General features: G+C 35.5%; 1 protein-coding gene across 2 annotated transcripts; it reads left to right on the top strand.

Annotated features, from left to right (window-relative positions):
- Positions 1 to 1,420: 1,420 nt before the first annotated feature.
- Positions 1,421 to 21,485, top strand: Mitofilin (inner membrane mitochondrial protein mitofilin). 2 transcript variants are annotated; one of them, XM_088270201.1, is made up of 15 exons: positions 1,421 to 1,542; positions 3,705 to 3,889; positions 5,806 to 6,017; positions 7,097 to 7,177; positions 9,394 to 9,560; positions 11,008 to 11,125; positions 11,702 to 11,853; positions 12,613 to 12,775; positions 13,404 to 13,489; positions 13,982 to 14,092; positions 14,715 to 14,832; positions 16,451 to 16,597; positions 17,303 to 17,406; positions 19,822 to 20,006; positions 20,455 to 21,485. In XM_088270201.1, the coding sequence occupies exons 1-15, from the start codon at positions 1,498 to 1,500 to the stop codon at positions 20,630 to 20,632; spliced, it is 2,052 nt and encodes a 683-aa protein (XP_088126327.1). In that variant the 5' UTR covers positions 1,421 to 1,497; the 3' UTR covers positions 20,633 to 21,485. The 2 variants fall into 2 exon arrangements, with proteins under 2 accessions (XP_088126327.1, XP_088126328.1); XM_088270202.1 differs by lacking the exon at positions 7,097 to 7,177.
- Positions 21,486 to 22,749: the final 1,264 nt, after the last annotated feature.

The following is a 22,749-nucleotide window of genomic DNA, read 5'->3' as shown; positions in this document are numbered from 1 at the left end:
TTCAGTTGTGCATGTTTTCGGAATGCTCAGAAAATGTACTATATCCCAGAAAAAGCGAAATATTTTTAACTTAATATTTACCCGCTACAGAGCAGAAAGTGTTGTTTTTGCATTTTGAAGAAAATGTAATGTTTAATTTTTTTTTTAAATATACTAAATATTTTTTCAAATGGAGAAAAAAACTTCAGATTTTACCTAAAAAGATCAGTTTCACAGTAAAAAGTTCAATAAATGCCTTGATATTTATTTTTAATACATTTTATTATATTGTTTATTAAATGTTAAAAATGATCTCCTGAAAAATCAAGTTTTTTGATAAATGACGTTGTTGAAAAGAGTGAGCGATATGATGTATCAAAACTGATCGAACATGAAGATAAAATCCGACTAAAGGGGGTCCGTTGGAGGATTTTTAACGATTTTTTTTTAGTATCGCTGATACTTTTTAAAAAATCCTATCGTAATTTTAAAATAAACTGTTATTTTATTTTATCAACTATCATTCTTTTTATTTTGGAGGTTCTCTGTCCGATCTCACCACCATAAATCACGGCACAGGTATACTGGTCACATTTTGAGGCCAGGAAGGGGGTTCTCTTTTTTTTTAAATGCAATAGAAAGCATTGGCAATACTTTTTTTCTTGCCCCTGAGACAAAGTTGGAAAATTTGATAACCGCTCTTCATTTAGCCAATAAATGTGTAGTTAAACTAGTAATAGAGTGAAGCATTGTTTGTATGAGCCTGACAGACCACGTCAAGAATGTAAATACGAAATCACCTATAGATGTCTCAAGTGAAGATCTAGTGATTCAAGAACAATCTTTCAAAATTGGTTAATATATATAGAAATTCCTAGAATTTGAGTAGTGTGGTTGTCAATAATGGGTAGAATTGGTGAATGTTACACGTGTGTAAAGTGATCACTTAAACCAGCCGATGACGGTCATCAGCCCCGTAAATGCCCAGACTTCCATATTCTTCTTCATCTTTAATGTCTTAGATGTCAAAAAATAACTAATATGAAAAATACTCCTACAATTGTAAATAATCCAGATTTTCGTATTCAAGTATTATTCAAGTATTTGGATACACTCAAAATGTTGTAAATATACGAAGACGAACTGGTAGACAAAACCGAAGTGTTGATAGCAATCCAAACTTAGGATAGTAAACATCTAACAGTGAATGGCCATGAGGGAGATTTTTATCTAGCAGTGGACCAATCGAGCTGATGATCAAGAAAAAAAAGAAACACTGAGAAAATTGAGGTGGCATTTTACGAAAATAACGCTATAAAAATTATTCCAATTTATTATTTTCACAGGACTTCGTGTTTATGTAGGTACTATTATGAATATTACATTTAGTGTTGCTATAAACAGGTGTGACAGCTAGTCATTAGTTTCACGAATTGCCGCTAGGCGATTTCGACCTTTTCAAAATATCAAGACGAAAAACATCTGCGATCGTCTTTCGGCAGCGCCTGGTTAGGCAAAATGTTTAGAATTCCAGTGAAAATATCAACGACAGAAGTGATAAAGGTAATTTGCATTTAATATTTAACGTTTTTCTGCTTTCAGTCGCCGGTTCACATTCTTGTACCTTGCGCAAATTATGTCACGTCTCTATACTTACAGCATTATCTGTCAGATACTAAAAATAAATGAATATTGAAAGAACCGTCACGGGTTTACCATTTTTCTATCTATCAAATTAAATAATGTACCAGATTAATATGTTAAAACATTATGATTGACACTCAAATAAACTTACATAATAACATAACCTCACCACACTTGAATTTCTCCGCAATTTTTTTATTTTATTCTAATCTTAAAACCCCGTACCTATGCCTTTCTTAATATTTTCTTCGGTACTTGAGTTTTCTCGTAAATTTTAACGCTTTTAATTTAAATGTATATAAATTTTAACGCTTTTAATTTAAATATTTCTTCTGCCAGTGTTATCAAATATTTCAACCATTTTCAATAGGCATATTTCGGTAGGCGTCGCTTTTTATTGAAATATATTTTATAACCATTTTGGTCGTTGAAAAACGAAACTATTCTGTTAAAATATTATTCCATAAGTTATGATCCAGATTTATTCAATTTATTTTGTTTAAATTTGCTTTTCTTATTTTACTAAGTAAATTCAAAAATAGTAAATAAATGTATGTTTTTTAGAATTAAAAGCATTTGGTAAAATATGGGATCTACCGCCATCGGATGTGACAAAGATGGCCTTCAAAAAAAAAGGCAATTTGTATTCTCACAAATTTGTTAATGGTTGAGCATTCGCTTGCATCAATTATTTTCTTCACGATTTAATTTTTTTTTCAAAAATTTACATCTCCATTTGCTCCACCTAATGGCGGATGAAACAAAATGGATGTAATAATAAAAATTACTAAAAACAGTGCATTTTAACCTTTTAACCGCGTTCACTTTGTTCCTGAGAGACGCCCGTGCGCGGCGGTATTTCGCCGTTTTTTAAATGATTACTTTTATCATGTATTTAGTTAAGAAACGATTTATTTTCCTAAGCAAAAACGTTCAATGGGATTCATTGTGCCTTTTTGGTACTCTATAATACACTTGTGTCACATTATTCTTGAAATATATCGTAATATAAACAAATAAGATTGTAACATAAATAAATCAAACCACACATCGTGTGTCACTCTTACCCACTGGCGATGCGTAGCGTCGAGAGTGAGACAGATAGAGGGCATGATTATGGCTCGGACTAATTACCGACGGCAAGAAAAATGAGGGATCTGTTCTTTTATTTATCCTTGAGATGTTACAAATTATTAGTCAGATATTTCAACAGATGTCATAAGGCCAAGGATTGACGTATTATTTTATCCAAAGTTCCACACCATGAAAAAATCCCTCCAAGTTGAACTGAGGTTCGAAACTTGGAGTAAAGTAAAAACACAAACGGTTATGTCAGCCGCGTACAGGGAATGTTTTATGAAAACACATACGGTTATGCGAGCCGCGTGGATCCGGTTAATTGTTGTAAATATAAAAATAAAATTGGAGGCAATAACTAAAAGCAACGGAGATCTCGATGTATCCATCTCCATGCTTCTATACTTCATGGAATCTCCACGCATGGATCTCTATGGTTCTATAAATAGTCAATGTAATGATTGTAGTAACAATTTTTAGCAATTTATAAACCACCCTTTTTATAAAATATTACCTTTAGAGGGAGTATATAGTAAACATGTCGCTCACACCTTTCAACAACTTCATATATAAAAAATCGTCAATTTTCAGTTGTGCAATGTTTTCGGAATGCCCAGAAAATGTACTATATCCCAGCAAAAATTACATATTTTTAATTTTGTACCCGCTACAGGGCAGAAAGAGTTGTTTTTGCATTTTGAAGAAAAGGTATTGTTAATTTTTTTTTTTTTAAATCTACTTAATATTTTTCAAATTGAGAAAAAACATTCAGGTTTTACCTAAAAAGATCTGTTGCACAGTAAAAAGTTCAATAAGTGACTTGATATTTATTTTTAATACATTTTATCATATTTTTAAACTTTAAAAACCATCTGAAAAATCAAGATTGTTGATATATGACGTTGTTGAAAGAAGTGAGCGATATATGAAATGATTCATCTTCCATTTGTCTGGATCTATGGTTTTTCAAAATATTTATTTTGTTCCAATTTTCTGTATGGCAGCTAAATGCTCGACTAACCAGCAATGTGCGCCAACTGGCAACATCGCAGTCCACTTCTGCAGCACCCCCCCCACCGCCACACCATCCCTTCGATGAAGAGCCCAGAAGGTCCGGTTTTGGCAGCAAGTTGTTCCTCGCGGCGCTGGGTGCTTCCGCCATCACTGGGGCGACACTGGCCTACGCCAAGTAAGAACTGTCATTTTAATAATTTTAAAATATTTTATTTTTTTTGTAAGTGTTGCCAGATTTGAAAGAGGTGTAATTTTTAAATGTAGAACTTTTATCTCACTTATACTAACCAACTAACTAACTAACCATCACGCCGCTTCCCCGCAGGGGTAGGCAGAGAGAATCGAACGCCACACCACAAGTAGAGGAAGATCTAGGGAAACTTGGCATGATTAAGTGAAAGCGGCCAGATGAATAGTGAATTAGCCAGTGAATAATCGACGTGTATGTTTAAGGAAATGCATAAATGTGGAAGAGGTGAAGATTGTGTGCAAAGACACATTGGTGTAGTGTTCTATTCTCTCTGCCTACCCCTGTGGAGAAGCGACGTGATGGTTAGTTAGTTAGTTTAGTTTGGTTGTCAATCAATGCTGCATGTTACACATGTATAAAGCGATCACTGAAACCAGCATAACACGGGTCGTAAACCCAGTCTTCCATAGTCTTCTTCATCTAAAGTGAGGTATCAGTATGGTGGAAGTGGATTTAGAAGGAGATGACGATGATTACAAGAGGTGGTATCATACATGACATTTTTTTCACAACATTTAAATGTTGTGAATAAATTTTCTGGTCAAATTAATAAATAAAAATGAAAATGATATTTTCTGGCGTTTCTCGTGTGTGTGATTATAATCCAGGATTCGGACCTCACATACTAATATAAAAGTTTCTGCTCAATAAAAAGCTTCTTTTCATCTCACAATAGATGTCTCTAGTGAAGTTCTAGTGATTCAAGAACGATGTTTCAAAATTGGTTAATTTATATAATAATATAGAACTTTGTCAAAAATTTGTCAATAATGGATAGAATTGGTGAATGTTACACGTGTGTAAAGTGATCATTTAAACTAGCCTATGACGGTCGTCAGCTCCGTAAATGCCCAGACTTCCATATTCTTCTTCATCTTTGATGATATGTCAAAAAATAATATGACATTTTTTTAAGTTAAAACCTGAAGTGACTGCTGAATCCTTTTTAAGTGACTGCTGAATCCGTTGGTGATTATTTGATTCCAGTGTTTAGTATCGAATCGCATTTATTTCAATAAAGGAACTAACTGTAAGTACATCATTTCATTTTCATTCTGTGCACCGCTCCTTTGCATTAACAATCACGATTACCAACACGCGATCACAAAACGCGGCAACACGCCGCCCCCAAAATAGCTGTTCCCGAAACCAATAGCTACAATGACGAACAGCTATAATTGGTGACCTCAACAACTATTGATTCTCCAGTTCTTTGGACACGTTGCGCGTGGCAACGAGCCTGGAACAACTAGTTGTGATCGGTAGCCTGGAGGGAAAGAGAGGGAGAGGAAGATCCCCACACGATGGACCGATCAAATTAAGGCAGCAGCAGGCACCTCAGTGGTTGGAGCGCTACGTGCAGCGCAGTCAAGGGATAACTGGAGAAGAGTCATTGCATATATTAATTTTAAATCAAACACAGATTTTTTGAGTCTACTAAGTTGTATTTTATTAACAAAAAACACATAAAAAATAATATTGTGACAATTGTTTCGCCTTGTTAGGGCATTATCAAACGAATGTTCGACATTCGTTTGATAATGCTTGTTTGTTGGACATAATGTTTGTTGGACATTCGTTTGATAATGCCCTAACAAGGCGAAACAATTGTCACAATATTATTTTTTATGTGTTTTTTGTTAATAAAATACAACTTAGTAGACTCAAAAAATCTGTGTTTGATTTAAAATTAATACATAAATTAAAATGGAGTTCTACAAATTAAACGCCAAGTCAATAAATAATAAGAGTCATTGCTTCTGCAAGGGTCACAACCCTCAGCAATGAGGAATAAGACGGAGAAGAAGACAACAGCTATAAACTTAATATCTCCATTGCAGAAGCAACCAGGACTTCAGAAACCTGCTCAAGGAGTACGTACCCTGGACCGACGATGCCATCGCCATGATGTACTCGGAGAAGGAGATTCCCGGGTCCTGGGTGGTGTCGCAGGCCAAGGATCTGGCCTCCTCCGCGTCCAACCTGATCTTCGGGGAGTCCAAGCCTGCCGAGGGGACCTCCACAAACTTTGATATCCTGGCGCCAGTCAAACGTAAGTTATCACATTATCATAAACAGTAAGGCCTATATCTACGCAATTTCAACTTACGTGAATTTGTACTTACACAATTTTAAAAATAAAACATAAAATATTTCTCTTCTTCTTCTTCTTCTTCTTTTTGTAGATCCTAGGGATCTGTTTATGCCTCCGCATGTCGCTCCTGGGATGTTGACTCCCAGCTGTCTTTCCATCTTTTCGGAGGTCTGCCTGGGGGTCTGTGTCCTTCAGGGTTGCCTTGGAAGGCGATACGTGGAAGTCTGTCTTCAGACATTCTGTTTATATGTTCCTTCCAGTATCACCTTCGTTGTCGTCCCCACCTCACGATATCCTCCGTCTTACACATGTTCCGGATGTCGGTATTTCTTACTCGGTCTCGCAATGTGTTTCCGGTTATGGATCGGAGAGTCTTCATCTCGGAGGTTCGAAGTCGAGATTTTGTTCTGAGAGTATCTGCTCTTGCCTCAATCCCATAAGTGGCTATTGGTATATTATTTATATTATAATATTTCTGAAGTCATTTATTTGCTTGTACTATTTTGATAGGAAAGTGAGAGATATAAATAGGGAAACGGCACTGGTTCTTTGCAAAAAACTGTCCGACCGCATTCCCAGATCTGATACAGAAGCATCTAGGCTTCCTGACAGACCTTCTCTTACAAAGCAATTTTCTTTTAAACTAAATTGGGAAATTTATTGAAAATGTGAAACAAATTGTATTCCGATTTAACTGTGAATTAACATTTAAAAGCTTTCAATATCCCTGTCATTGCCAATCAATGCTTGTGTATCCAATCCATTGCCAATCAATGCAATATGTTGAGGAAGATCCCCCACACGATGGACCGATCAAATTAAGGCAGCAGCATGCACCTCGGTGGTTGGAGCGCTACGTGCAGCGCAGTCAAGGGATAACTGGAGAAGAGTCATTGCTTCTGCAAGGGTCACAACCCTCAGTAATGAGGAATAAGACGGAGAAGAAGCTTGTGTATATAACCTAACCTAACCGTCAGTTAGAAAATACGCCGGCTTAGTAGCTAACCGCTTTTTCATTTTACATTCTAATTCCGCAGCGCCTCCGCTACTTCAAGAAATCTCTTATCCCTCAGAGGAAGAATCTGGAAAAAAAGAAAAATTAGACGGACCAGTTAAAGGTAAGAAATGTAAACATTCATTTAGGTTTTTCTTATAGCGAGATGTGCGCACTATTTTGTTTCTTCTTCTTATTCTAACACTTATCCATGCCCAATGGTGCATAGGGCACTTCATCAAATTAACGCAGTGTTATCTTGATCATTACTTACATGAAGGCAAGGTGATCATTCCTGCGCTTCAGGGACCAGTCCAGGGTAATATTAAATAAGTATTAGAGTGTAAAATCACTAATATCTCAATTATAATTTTGTATCATAGTCGATGCTGTAAGTAACATATTTTCTTTGATAAAAAAAATATTTTCACATGCTTTGTAGCAAAATTATCTATGTTTTATTTCATGGGCTTTCATTAGCAGCGTCATTATGATGACGTCACACAAAATTTATTTTAACCGTTACGCTGTTGAGGTCATTATATGAATCCATGTTAAAATTTCGATGCACAATTATTCTTGATAAAAAATAAAAAAAATAAATCTAAAATGCTATAACTTTATAAAATATTTTCGGATTTTAATAATTCTTTTCGCGTATTGTAGAGAAAGTAAGAAATTGTAAAGAATCATAATTTTCATTTAAGTAAAATATTATAAATAGAAGTTGGATTTTTTTTATTCATGCGAACTGCCACGGTCTAGGATTTTTGAAAAAATTACTTTCTTTTGTAAACTTTTTGTTTTGAGGATTATTCGTAAAAATGATGTTATTTGGCAAAACTTGTAAACTGTCATCATACGAAGAACTCAAAATTCTTCTATTACGAATAGGAAGAATGTCGAATGAAGAATGTAGAATGAATGAGTGAGGAAAGAACGGTAAAACAAATTTATGAGGCGGATGTAATTGGGAAAAGGTAATGATTAGGTATGCCAAATACTTGAAAGTGGTCAGGTTAGGAGTCGTAATAATCGGCGGGTATGTATGTGGAGATGCATGAACGTGGAAGAGACGAAGAATGTTTGCAAAGACAGAGTGGTGTGGCATTCTATTCTCTCTGCCTACCGCTGTGGGGAAGCGGCGTGATGGTTAGTTAGTTAGTTAGTTAAGAATGTCGCTTTCAACACTCACACTGTTTGAGTCACTAATAGAATCAATGTCACTTTTATGGTCATTTGAAATGTCACTCTCCATCTTTGCCATAAGGATCATAATTTTTTTATATAAATTTTATTAAAGAAGAAACTATTGATAACTGATTGACTGACTTCGCTGATGGTCAGGTGCGCTCTGGCAGCTTCGGCGGATATAATAGGCGTTAATTTATTGACTCTCAGTCTAAAGGTTAAGTAAAACGTAGTGGGTAAAACAGAAAAATAATTGGAAGTTTGGTTTTAGTGTTTAACCTTTCCATGAGTATGGTCCTATATAAACGACAAATGCAAAACATGATTTATGACGTGATTTATATCAAAACATGTTTAAAATATGATTTATGTCAAAATTTCCAATGTTGCGATGGATCATGTTTTTTTCATTCAAACCCTTATCCGCACCCCAATGGTGCATAGGGCACTGCATCATATAAACGCAGTGTAATCTTGATCATTAACATGAAGGAAAGGTGATCAGCCCTCCGCTTCAGATACCAGTCCAGGGTAGTGTTGAATAAATATTAGAGTGAAAAAATCACTTATATTTATTGGAACCCCTCCTGGGATTCGAACCCGGGACCTCCGGAACGGTAGCCGAGTGTGCTGACCATTACACTACGGAGGCGGACATGTTTACTTGTGTAAATGTTTTTTTTTTATTCAAGAAAATATGTTGCTTGTAGCATCGACTATGAGATAAATTATAAAGAGTAAAAAAACATTTAAAAAAAAAAAATCACGCCTGGGCAGGTTAAATATAAGCACAGATGGCAGTAAAAGTGACATATAATAATCCCTTTCCGCACCCCAATGGTGCATAGGGCACTGTTTCATATAAAGGCAGTGTTATCTCGATCGATTACACATGAAGGAAAGGTGATCAGCCCTCCACTTCAGGTACCAGTCCAGTTTAATATTGAATAAATATTAGAGTGAAAAAATCACTTATATTTATTAAACCCCCCTGGGAATCGAACTCGGGACCTCCAGAACGGTAGGCGAGCATGCTGACCATTACACTACGGAGGCGGACAAAAAAGTGACATTTTAGAAATAAATCAACATTGAAAGGCATGTGTATGAAATAGCAGCCTGTGTGAATATTAAATTATTTTTTTTTAGATGAAGTTGGCGAGGTGAAACCGGTGAGCTGTGATCCCGGAGAGAAGGCCAAGGTTTCTGAAACGGAAGGCTTCAACGAGGTCCTGAAGAAGGCCAGCAGCGAAGCGCACAATGCCTACGTCAACGCAATCTCCATTCTCAAAGAGTATACCGACAAAGTCAACACTGTGAGTTTTACATTTTATGTCGTAATCTTAAACTCAAAAATGTTATGTCGTAGTCGTACAGGAGAAAGTGACCAACTACCAAACGTAAAATGTTCAGGAGAGCCATTTGCTTGGCTAAGAAATAAACATCAATGCAGTTAGACATTTTTACCAAGTCAATAAATATACAACATTTTGAGTGTGTCCAAATACTTGTTCACAAAATCTGGATTATCTCCAATTACAGGAGTTATTTTCATATTATTTTTTGATATCTCATCAAAGATGAAGAAGAATATTAAATATATAATATAAGAGTTTCTGCTTAGTAAAAAGCTTCTTTACATCTCACCAATAGATGTCTCTAGTGAAGTTCTAATGATTCATGAACAAGGTTTCTAAATTGGTTCATATATATAGAACTTCCAAGAATTTGAGTAGTGTGGTTGTCAATAATGGGTAGAATTGGTGAATGTTACACGTGTGTAAAGTGATCACTTAAACCAGCCTATGACGGTCGTAAGCCCCGTAAATGCCCAGACTTCCATAGTCTTCTTCATCTTTGATGAGATATCAAAAAATAATAAGTCAATATATTATACTTCCAAGTTTAAAATCCTTTGGGATGTTTTTCAGGGCAATATTAAGCTAGTAAGATATCAAATAGTCAATGATCACGTTTTTGTAAAACAATGCACTTGGTCACTTTCTCCTGTATGACTACAATGTATTTTTATGCCTCCATAATGAAGTTGTCAGATTCTTCTTCTTTACGAACCCTCTGTCCTCTACTGCTCGACATAGTCCTCTTTCCCTTCTTTCTGTTGCTGCTTGCAGCCAGTTTCTACCCCCCACAGCGACTTTGTCGTCGGACCATCTCTTTTGGGGTCTTTCAACACCTCTTATGTTGTCCCAAGGTCTCCATCGTAAAATTCTTGGGGTCCATCTTGTGGCGTCCTGTCTCGCAATATGTCCTGCCCACTGCCATTTGAGTTTTGCCACGTGATCCATGATATCTTCTACTTTGGTTTGTTTCCTAGTATCAGATGGAACTACAATTCCCAATGAATACAGTTGTCAGATTAGGCCACCGTAACTTGATACATTTGACTACCATGAGTGAGGTGCTGGGATACTCTGAGGATTAAAAATTAATTGAATGGTTTTTAAATTTAAATTTAACCATTTTAGTGCTAAGTGGTCATTATCAACAATATTTTTCTCAAATATTAACCGATTTTAGTATTCCTTTCTGGTATTGGTGGAAAACATCAAATTTGTCAAATAACAGAGCAATTTGTAATAACTATAACTACTTATATATATTTAAAAATAAACGCGATTTGAGAAATATTTTATATTTGGAAGACTCTTATTTGCCATACCATTGGTTAATAGAATAAAGTGGAGTCTTGCAGTTGTTATATTAATATAAGCTTTTTATAAATGATGTGTTTTTATTTTGAAGGTGATGGAAAGCTGTGCAGAAGGAGGAACAGGAAAGGGTCCATGGGAAGATTTAAAGAATGCCAACAGGAGAAAGATAGACGCCGAATGCCGGGTCCGGGCAGCCATTAAACAATTAGGTTAGAAAATTTATTTTTCTTCATCTCACCAATAGATGTCTCTTGTGAAAATTCTAGTGATTCTTGTACAAAGTTTCAAAATTGGATCATATATTGGATCATGTATTCCAAGAATTTGAGTAGTGTGGTTGTCAATCATGGGTAGAATTGGTGAATGTTACATGTGTACAGTACTCACTTAAACCAGCCTATGATGGTCGTAAGCCCCGTAAATGCCCAGACTTCCATATTCTTCTTCATCTATGTTGAGATGTCAAAAAAATTAGGTTAGATGCCATTTTCTAATTAAAAAAAAAAAACAGTGAATTTTTTTTCTAAGAGACAAAAAAAAGTAAATGGAGGGAAAATGCAAACAGTTTCTTTTAAATACATACTTTAAAATTATTGGTAAATACATGCAGTTTTTTATATATGTTGAAAGCTGTCCCAGCGCATACCCAGATCTGATACAGAAGCATCTAGGTTTCCTGACAGATCTGCTCTTGCAAAGCAATTTTTTTTTAAAATGAAGTTACCAAATTTATTGAAATGTGAACCAATATAAAATTGTATAATTAAAAATATTTTTTTGTATAGACACGTGTTCCGGAATAAAGGCGGAGCGTGCTCGTGCTGATCTCTCCGGGCTGCGGCAGGAGTACGAGAAAGTGAAAGCGGCAGCCGATGTGGCCTCGAGGTACTGGCCACAAGTCGAGGAAGCCAGGAGACACTTCGTCGAAGAACTGGAGGTATTTATAGCATTGAAAAATCACTATTCTCCGTCTTATTTCTCATTACTGAGGGTTGTGACCCTTGTGGAAGCAGTGACTCTTCTCTTTCTTTTGCTATTACTTATTCCAAAATACCAGGTCGTAAGCCCTTAGATGCTCAGGCTTCCTAATGTCGTCGGACCATCTTGTCTGGGGCCTGCCCACGCTTCTGCGTCCTGTTCTAGGCCTCCAGTCAAGCACCTTTTCTTCCATCTATCCTCAGACATACGTGCCACTTGAACTGCCCAGTTCCACTTTTATTTTGCGATTTTTTGTTACCTTGGTCTTGTCTGGTCCGTTACATTTGTTTTTCTGTCCCTAAGATATCTTTTGTCTATATTTAGCATCCTTCACACAAAGAGAAATGGAGAGAAGAATGTACTTATAATATTTCCTATTAAAATGTCGTATGAAATATTCTCTGTTCACGATAGTCCAGCTTCTCCTGAGGCGTTTAACATGGTTTTTCTCCCAGCAATGAGCAAATGCTGAGAAGTTCCTGATTGGCCCACACTAGTTTATGTCTTCTTTTGAAATGCCGAGTTTCAATTTTGTTCTGCGATTCTTTGAGCCTTTGAGCCACATCTGTTACTTTGTTTTTTTTTCTAATAGCCAATTCAAATTCGTAATACTTTTGTCAAATTTTGGGCCCATCAATTCCAAGTTGACGAAGTTTTACTGTAGTCTGTAGGTTTGATGTAAGGGAGTAGGAATTGATTGATTTTACGCATTCTCCAGGCCCTCTTCCCACGCGCTGATATAGCCTCCTCCAAGCTGGACACGAGGGGCGGTGACACGGACGCCCTGCTGCTGGTTGCGCTCCGGAGGGTGCTCCTCTACCAGCAACTTCTGGCCAAGGTCAACTGCGACCTCTCGCAGAAGGTTGACGATGCGCTCCGAGGTAACCATTCATAGTGTATATGTAATTATATAAAAATAAACATAATAACTGAATTGTGTGAGGAATCGCACACATGATAATCGAATTGTGGTCCCATGGTTGGTGTTGCAATCCCTCAGTGTAGACTTTATAGTTTAAAGCAAACTTTAGCAATACTTAACCTTTCCGGGAGTACAAAAATTGATGTCCGACTTTCTCTGGGGAGTGGGTTCTTTTTACATGAAAAAATGTTTTTTCATTAAATCGATGTATTATGAAGATAGAAATTAAAGTTTTTTTAAAACGCCTATTCGAAATATGTTTCAATTATGACAAAATTACACACAAATATCCACAGATGTCATTGCTATACAAGTTACATTATACTTACTGACAGACGGACTTCGACGTCCATTAACGTCCATACTCCTTCAAGGAAAATTCGCACTGACATTCATTTACGTCCATACTCCCGGACTGGTTAATTCCCGTTTTCTTTTTTATTACTTGTCGCTAAGCCCTAAAAAAAATATATATACATAAATGTATGAGGAGACGCATGAATGTGAAAGAACCGAATATTGTTTGCATTTACATACCTTGTTTTGTGTATGTTTGTATATGTATTTTAATTTGTTGTTTATTTTAGGCTCAGATCAAGATGTTTTAAAAGCCAAAATAGAAATTGAACTTGAACGGGAGCGAAGAGAATTAGCCCTGCTTTTCCAGAAAAAGGTACTAATATCGTTAAACAATATATCGCTCACTCCTTTCAAGAACGTCATAAATCAAAAATCGTCAAATTTCAGTTGTGCATGTTTTTCGGAATGCCCAGAAAATGTACTATATCCCAACAAAAGAGGCATATTTTTAACTTAATATTTACCCGCTACAGGGCAAAAAATGTTGTTTTTGCATTTTGAAGAAAAGGTATTACATATTTAATTATTTAAAAAAAATATATTTAATATTTTTCAAATGGAGAAAAAACCTTCAGGTTTTACCTAAAAATATGTGTTGCACAGTAAAAAGTTCAAAAAGTGGCTTGATATTTATTTTTAAAACATTGTGTCATATTCTTAAACTTCAAAAACCTTCTCCTGAAAAATCAAGTTTTTTGATTTATGACGTTCTTGAAAGGAGTGAGCGATATGTAATTAGATTTTTATTTTGTTTTTATTATTATTATATGCACAATTATCTCATTTATTTATATTCTGTCTTCAGATGCAGTTAGCTAAAGCCGAGTCTGACAAGGAGTTGGCAGCTCAGCTCAAGAGGCAAATGGAAATCTTCCAACTCCAGTTGCAAGACGCTCTAGACCATCACGAGGAAACGGTAAATTGTATTTAGTTATTACGAAGAGCTAGCTAAAGCTGAGTCTGACAAAGACTTGGCAGCCTAGCTCAAGAGGCAAATTCAGACCATATTTATAATGCATTATTTTTTAAGGCAACTTCTAACAAAACCCATTAAATTTGGTTAATATCAGGGATATGTTTTTGTTGTTAGATACCAAAATTTTATTCACAATAATGATCCAATAATGCCTATTTTATTAATTGATGTTCTTCGATAGTCAAATTTCGGAAATGAAATAGTGGTTTGATTGATTTTTTTGTTTTTTATACATGTTAAATAAATCTGTAAAGATCCTTTTTGCAATAAAAGTCCATTAGTTGGAACAATGATAGTTTGTAATTTATGCAATTTTCAAGGTCTTGAAGTCAACTTTTCGTATTTTTTTTTGTAAAATTCCTATTAAAATCATCACTTTTAATTAATCCCCTGATTTTTTTTTACCCATTCATAAACATGTAAATGTGTTAAAAATGCCAATTACTGTGCTGTCCCCATATGTTTGCACAATTAACACATTGGTTATGTTAAATCCAATATACTTCTGGACCGATGATACTATCTTAAAATTTTAAATCCTAAAAAAATATTTTATTTCTAGGTTCGCCGCGAGGAAAGGAAGTTGTCGGATGAGAAGGCAGCTGCAGAGAAGGCTTCTCAGGGCATCCGGTTGGCTGCAGTTTTGGGGCGCCTTCAGGGAGTCGACCACGCACTTAAAGGTATGCGTCTACAATCTCTGCCCGCTCCGTTTACCTTCAATGATGCAATTTGATTTGCAAGAGATGAAGCCTTCCCAATGACCAATTTAGTGGATATAATTTAGATGCACTTCAACAAACCAATGTGGATAACGCCTGGACCAATTCAAGTCTTTTGCTTTATTTTTTGAGTGTTGTGACTTCTTTTTTTAAGATAATTTTTATTTTATTGTAATGAATATGCCAATATTGACGCACAAGCAAATTTATGAGGCGAATGTAAGTGGAAAAAAGAGCAAAGGAAGACCGAGAAAAACATGGCACGATCAGGTATGACAAATACTTGAAAGTGGTCAGGTTAGGAGTCGTAACAATCGGCAGGTATGTATGAGGAGATGTATGAACGTGGAAGAGGTGAAGAATGTTTGCAAAGACAGAGTGGTGTGGCGTTCTATTCTCTCTGCCTACCCTTGCTGGGAAGCGGCGTGATGGTTAGTTAGTTAGTTAGTTAGTTTAGCAAATTTCATTTATGTGAAAACGGTCAAGTCTAAAACATGTTTGTATATTTTCCATGCAGCTTTAGATGATGAAATTCAAGGTATTTATACAATCTGTTTATATCAGTCATATCCGACAGTGGATGAAACAAGGTTGGGGAGAAAAAGACCATTGCCATATTAAAGCCATAAAATAAGTATGGGCAAAGGGTTAACCTTTAAGTGCGCAATAGAGGTAGCCCTCTGCCCGAACAATTTTTGCGAAATATTTGCGCGACCCGTAGCTGTTATAAAAATAATTACAACTCTAAAACTAGTAACTAGGAAAAATAAAAGCATTAGCAAAATAGAAGATTGTTTATAATTTACAAGAGCTTTATTTGTAATTTTTCACAATTATTACATATTATATAATATAAGTTAAAAATTTAAATGAATAAAATTTATGCTCAATGAATTTAAAATTAAAAAATTTAACTATACGCTAAATTTTAAACTATTTATCTATACACTTTTAGCGTTTGAATATGGATTTTAGGATTTGATTACTTTTTGAGCATACGCGACACCTGAACTTGCTCTTATGTTTTTCGGGTCAGTGTACTCATTATGACAAAAATATTTATCATAGCTAAATCATAAATATTGTAACAGTAAAATTATTGATTAAAGTCGTTATATATGTAAGGTTATATTCATATTTTGAATAATATTGTCATAAATCAGTGTAGTCCGATTGCAAAATGTACCAGCATCATTGGTCCTGTACAGGACCATTGAACAATAACTCCGCGGCCTCATATGGGACCACTGGGTACTTCCGTTTTATTTTTAGAATAAAATATGAGATCTTCTTAACGTGTCGTGTTGGGTCTCCCCGACGTTGACTATTACTTGTAAGAAAGTGTCCCTATTTTGGGCAGTCCGAAAAATATGAGATATAAATTAAAAAATATAAGTTAATACTACCTGACATAAATACTACTTCAGCAATGGGTCTTCAATAGTTGAATCCTACTTTACAGCTATGGTCTTCCCTTTTACATCTTTTGTTCTAGCCAGTTACCTTCAACTGGTATGTGGATCTTTCTGCAACATCATCTCCAGCAAATTGTATATGTTGAGTACTGTTAAATTTTCAGCGCGATCCGACGCTGACAAGATGGCGAGACAAGCCCAGCTATTGTGGGCCGCTAGCGAAGCCCTAGAGGGTGTTTTAAGAGGAAGAGGACCCAAGACCACGAGGGTGTCTGTCGCGCAGGAGCTAGAAGCCATCGCAACAGCCGCTGGTAATATTTTTATAATATTAAATATCTTAAAAAGTGTGCATAGATTTCCTTGATCATAATTTATTTCAAGTAGAAAATATTTACTTACTATATAGTGTGAATATTCCGGAACAGAGTAGCGATGTGCTCTTGAGTCACTAATGTTAGTTCCGCTGAACACATCTATCAAGGCCAAGGCACATGGACCTACTGCATTATATAGGGAATCACCATCATAGGAAAAAACTGCCGAAAACGTTAATAGGGGAAAACCTTCTATGAGTGTACACTATAGGGGAGTTAACTGTATAATAAAATTGATATTTTATTATTTTTGGTATTTCTCAACATGTGAAAGTGAATAAAGAATCTCACATTCATGAATATCTCTGCCAACTATACTCGTAGATGTTGCCTATGGAGTTGAAGTGTATTTGATGTTGAGTTTAATTTGTTCTCCGTAATGGGTGTGTGTATGCGTGTGTGCATGCGAGTGTACATTACTATAAATGATACATATATTGTACCAGTTTACACTTGTGGGTTTATTGGTTGATTTATAAATTTAGCGTTTAATTTTTAGAACTCCATTTTAATTTATGTATTAAATTGAATAAACATTCATTAGAAAATGCCATAACTAGGCGAAACAATTGTCACAAAATTTTATCTTCAATCCGTACTATGTTTTTGTTGTGGTGATTACCAAGTTGGTTCATTTTCCAGCGGATACGGATGAGCTGGTGGCAGCCGTACTCCGCGGAGTTCCAGTGGCGGCCCGCGAGAAGGGCGTCCTCAGTGAAATATGCCTCAGGGAGAGATTCCTCAATGTTGGTTCATTATACTTATTCTTATTTATTATTTTTGCACCGAATGGATAAGGTACCAAGTGAGGTATTGTGGTTCCTCTTAATAGATTAAGAACACCCTTAAAATTAATTATAACATATTATTTTTTTTTTACAAAAATGTTAATTATATTAGTATATAACCACTCGCCGAGATTTTTATGTCTACCGGTTTCGAGACGTACCCGTCTCTTCGTCAGGACAATCACTACCGCAGCATGCAAACAATACTACCTTTCACTACCATAGCACTATTTACACTTAAAACTACACAAAATGTTTAAAACATGCGATTTTTGGTCGACCCGTAGACCAACATGCACTAAAGGTTTTCAGCACAAACATGAACCGAGGTTAAACATGCACTAGGATTAAATATATTATTGAACCAGCTTATATACTCGTAGGATGAAAGGAGTGGGCGGGGTTTGAATTGGATATCGACGAATCTTGCTTAACTGATGTTGAATCAAATAATGGACTATAAATATTATCAAATAATCATATATCAAATAATGGACCATAAATATTAACCCGTAAGCTGCGGATTGCATCTATTGTCGTTTTTTATAGAAGGACCGTTGACTGCGGATCGCATGCATAGTCGTTTTTCAACTTTACATACTTATATCAACACCTATGGATATTTTTTTGTTCTTAAATTTGGTTTTAGACATGGATGAATTAGTTCTCTTTGATTTAGTGTCATAAAATATCAAAATTATTTAAATTTAGTGTCAACTTTATCGTGAATACTTCCGGTCGGCTCGTGCTCGGCGCGCGTTCTCAGTATCGTATAGTCTATTCAATCGGTTTAGGCGATCTTAATTATCATTGACTATTTTCATAATTATTTACTGTGTGGAAGGAGAAGGGTATTATAATTAACTAACAAGTGATTGTGTAACACGGTGTTTTGTGATATTTTTGTACAATTTTTTTTGTTGTTTATTATCGTGCGGTGCTTCGAATACTGGAAGTATTTTTTTTGTTATAACTTTAATCGTCATAAATATATCTCTTCCTAGTTAAAATTTGTACGACAATGACGAAAATATCATGTTTTTATAAGAAATAACGATTCTGAAAACAAAAATGGTGAAAGCGACCATAACTGATCCGCGAGAAAAGGAATAAAGTCACATAATTTTGATGTCCCACATGCAAAATGCATTTGTCTTCTAATCTCTGCTTTGAAGATTTTCACACAATCGAAATATTAATCGTCTGATTTTTTAAATAAACTTTAATTTAAAGTATTTTTCTAAATTTCATTTTAATTTACATTTATTTATTAATATAACGCATTTAAAAAAAAAACTGCGCGCACGCAACGAATGGACTATACGACAGCCGTATCTTCTATACAGCCGCCAAATTTTCAGCCGCAAGTCCGTAAATGTTAATATTTTTGTGTAAATACACTATAAAAACATAATAAGTAAAGTGAATTGTGTGTGTACTATGAAAATCTATGATGAATATCCGAACGATTTCCGAATGTTTCACTATAAAAAATAGGCAAAAATATGCTTTTTTGTCAAAAATATTGTAATGTAAAATAATCCAGCACGGGACGGAAAGTTATTTATTGATGAATGTTAGCAAATCCAAAATTATGGTTTTTGAAAAAGAAGAATGCAGATCTGAATGTGAAATATTAGTAAACGGAGAGATTTTGGAACAGGTAGATGATTTCGTGTATTTCGGTAGTATGTTTTCTAGGGATGGAAAGATTGATAAAGACATAGAAGACATAGAACAAAGTGAATAGTGCACTGAAATCAGTTATAGCAAATAAAAACCTATCAGCGGAAGCTAAACTGGCAGTGCACAACGGAGTCCTGGTTCCAACTCTAAAATGTTTGGATGTGAAACATGGAGTTGGCAAAAGAAGGATGAAAGTAGACTGAATGCAGTCGAAATGCGATCTCTCAGAAGAATGTGCGACAAAACGATGTATGATAGATGTGCGAATAGTGAAATAAGGAAGGAATGCAAAGCTGAGATAAGCATTATCGATAAAATTAAGTAAGGTGTGCTGAGATGGTTTGGACATGTAAAACGAATGAGTGAGGAAAGAACGGTAAAACAAATTTATGAGGCGAATGTTATTGGGAAAAGAAGCAGAGGAAGACCGAGAAAAACGTGGCACGATCAGATATGCCAAATACTTGAAAGTGGTCAGGTTAGGAGTCGTAACAATCGGCGGGTATGTATGAGTAGATGCATGAACGTGGAAGAGGTCGAAGAAAGTTTGCAAGGACAGAGTGGTGTGGCGCTCTTTTCTCTCTGCCTACCCCTGCGGAAGCGGCGTGATGGTTAGTTAGTTAGTTAGTTAGTTATTATAACGGTTAGCTATTGCCGGGTTGAGATTTGACTTTGTTCCTTCCTCAGGTGGAGAAGGTGTGCCGCTCCTTGTCGCTGGTGCCGGCCTGCGGCGCGCGCCTGCATATCTTCTTCTTCTCGTGGCTGCAGGGCCTGCTGCTGGCGCGGGCGCCGCCGCCCTCCCGCGCGGAGCTCAAGGACGAGCCCACCGACTTCTCCAAGCTGGACAACTACGACATTCTGGAACGCGCCAGGTTTGGCTAACTTATAATGTTATCTCAACTTGATATGAAACATGTATTATTCTTCCCTTTTTTATGAAAAAAAGAAGGAAGGATACGGAAGAGGCCTATCCAGCAGGGGAGGACAAAAAGCCAAAGAAGATTTCTAATTTTAAAACTGACTAACCATCACGCCGCTTCCCCGCAGGGGTAGGCAAAGAGAATAGAACGCCACACCACTCTGTCTTTGCAACATTCTTCGCTCTTCCACGTTCATGCATCTCCTCATACATACCCGCCGATTGTTACGACTCCTAACCTGACCATTTTCAATTATTTGGCATACCTGATTGTGCCATGTTTTTTTGATTTTCTATTTTCAATTTTTAATTTTAATTTAAATTACTGAGCTTTTACTGTATCAACCATGTATGTTTATAGGTTTATAGGTTTAGATTTCATCCTTCTTTCTCTTCAACAGGTACTGCGTTGAGAGGGGCCAATGGGGACAAGCCCTGAGGTATGTACAGCTACTGAAGGGGGCCGCCGGAACAGTAGCCCGGGACTGGGCCAACGAAATGGCCCTCCACTTAGAAGCGAGGCAGGCGGCCAGCGCCCTTCTAGCCCACGCGTCCGCCTCTGGACTCCTGCACCTTTAGAAACCAAATTACTCCAAAATAACTAGTTTTCTAATCCGCCTCTGGACTCCTGCATCTCTAGACATCAACTTACCCCAAAATAACTAGTTTTTCAAATTAATAAATGACTTAACCTTTAACCACCGTGTTGATAATCGTGCCAGATCAGATTTCACCTTAATTCTTTTATAAAACTGACTGTATTTTTAACACAACCCAATGGTGCGAAGAGCACTGCATCAAATTGATGCAATGTTAATTTGATCTTTTATCACGCGAAAGTAAGGTGATCAGTCCTGCGCTTCAGGTTAGCCCAGAGTGATATTATATCAAATTAATATTAGAGTGAACAAAACACTTTTATTTTGCCTCCCTGGGAATCGAACCCGGGACCTCCAGCATGGTAGCCAAATGTGCTAAATGATCAGATATAAAACTTTCATTTCATCAATTGGTTTGGCAGTCACTTTGTGGTAATATCTGTCCATTTTTAATTTAAATTTTACTTGGTAAATACCACTCTTTCTCAAAGTCTATTGTGATGCTATTTTGATGCATTCCGTATCATTTTCATAATTCATTGATATTTTAAGATAGCGTATTTACAAAGTAAAACTTAAATAAAAAATGAATGGATATTACCACAAAGTGATTGCCAAATCAATTAATGAATTGATTGTGTAGCTGTTTTAATATCTCAGATTGCGATTATCTAGATAGTTTTAGCAAAAATATTGTACCAGAATCAGTGAAAATATCTTTTATTATTGAATTTACAACGATCTTAACGTTTTATACACACGGTGGTTATTTTGCATCAAACACCACATGATACTGATCTAGAATAAACATACCATCGCTTAATTTTTACAAATTCTACGTCCAGTATTAAAATACAAAAAATGTCAAACCACACTTCAAAAAGTACATATGTGTTCTCAAAAGGTCCTTTTAAATACGAATACAGCTTCGATTTCAACACACAAAATGTATTATTTTTTTCTAGATTCTAGTCTGAAACATGAAAAAATTATTTGTACATACAAATGTTACATAGTATAAAAATTAGCATAATACATTACAGTGGAACCTCTTGTAACGAGCATAATTTGTCAAAGAATCTTAGTCTTTAAGCGAAACATTTTTTGTTTTGACTGGCGCCGAAGTTCCGGCTCACAGGTGAATGTCGTGAAAAGGAGACTTGTTACTTGCTATGCGAAGTGTCACTCATTAAGGAAGCAACTTTTTCACATTTTTTTTGCTTGTTATAAGAGACACTCGTTATAAGAGGTTCCGCTGTACTTAGTAAATTTCTGTTTAAAAAAATAGATTACTTAAATTTTCAGTATGTCCTTAAAGTCATAACTTTTTTCATATAATGTTGATGCATATTTCCGTATTTTATGAATTTATCATAATATTTTTGAATTCGTACTGAGATTTTCCATTGAAATATATTTATAAAAAAAAAATGTTAATACACTTTATTTTATTTTTATTTAATTGTCTGAATGTTTTTGCATATTTTTAAATGCTGTTAGTGCGAGATGAATTTGATTATTTTAAATATAAATTTGTTAAAATTCTTAATTATGCTTTTAGGATTCGCTAATAAATCAAAAAATTACCTCCCGTCGAATGAGTTTCTATAGTTGAAAGATTGTTATCCGTAAATTTATTTAATTTTTTATTATCGGAGAGCAATTTCCAAATTGTAATACTTATGGTAGAGCACGTTTTGTAAAATATTATGGGTAATGGATGGAAAGTGATTATTTATAAACATTCTGAATTTTGTTAAATTAAATGTAAATAAATTGAATTTGTTTTATTTTTATTTGTCACTAGCTATACCCGGCCATGCGTTGCTGATGCTCAGTCTGGTTAAATGGAAAAGAAGAAAAAAGATAGCACACATTTCTAACATGTTCAATTTCATAATGGCAAACAAGGATGAATTTACAACATTTTGAGTGTGTCCAAATACTTGTTCACAAAATCTGGATTATTTCCAATTACAGGAGTTACTTTCATATTATTTTTTGACATCTCATCAAAGATGAAGAAGAATATGGAAGTCTGGGCATTAATAGATGTCTCTAGTGAAGTTCTAGTGATTCATGAACAAGGTTTCTAAA

Source organism: Brachycentrus maculatus, unplaced genomic scaffold, assembly GCF_059751285.1.
Source record: "Brachycentrus maculatus isolate JH-2025_06_01 unplaced genomic scaffold, ASM5975128v1 h1tg000374l, whole genome shotgun sequence".
Lineage (NCBI taxonomy): Eukaryota > Metazoa > Arthropoda > Insecta > Trichoptera > Brachycentridae > Brachycentrus > Brachycentrus maculatus.
The sequence above is the reverse complement of the archived record's forward strand: the minus strand, read 5'-3'. Positions and strand labels throughout refer to the sequence as shown.

Bases quoted from the DNA above. Each gene is read 5' to 3' on its own strand.
- Mitofilin (XM_088270201.1), top strand. From the start codon at position 1,498: ATGTTTAGAATTCCAGTGAAAATATCAACGACAGAAGTGATAAAG. The intron at 14,093-14,714 runs GTAAATTGTATT...TTTTATTTCTAG, and splicing joins TAGACCATCACGAGGAAACG to GTTCGCCGCGAGGAAAGGAA. The intron at 20,007-20,454 runs GTTTGGCTAACT...TCTCTTCAACAG, and splicing joins GACATTCTGGAACGCGCCAG to GTACTGCGTTGAGAGGGGCC.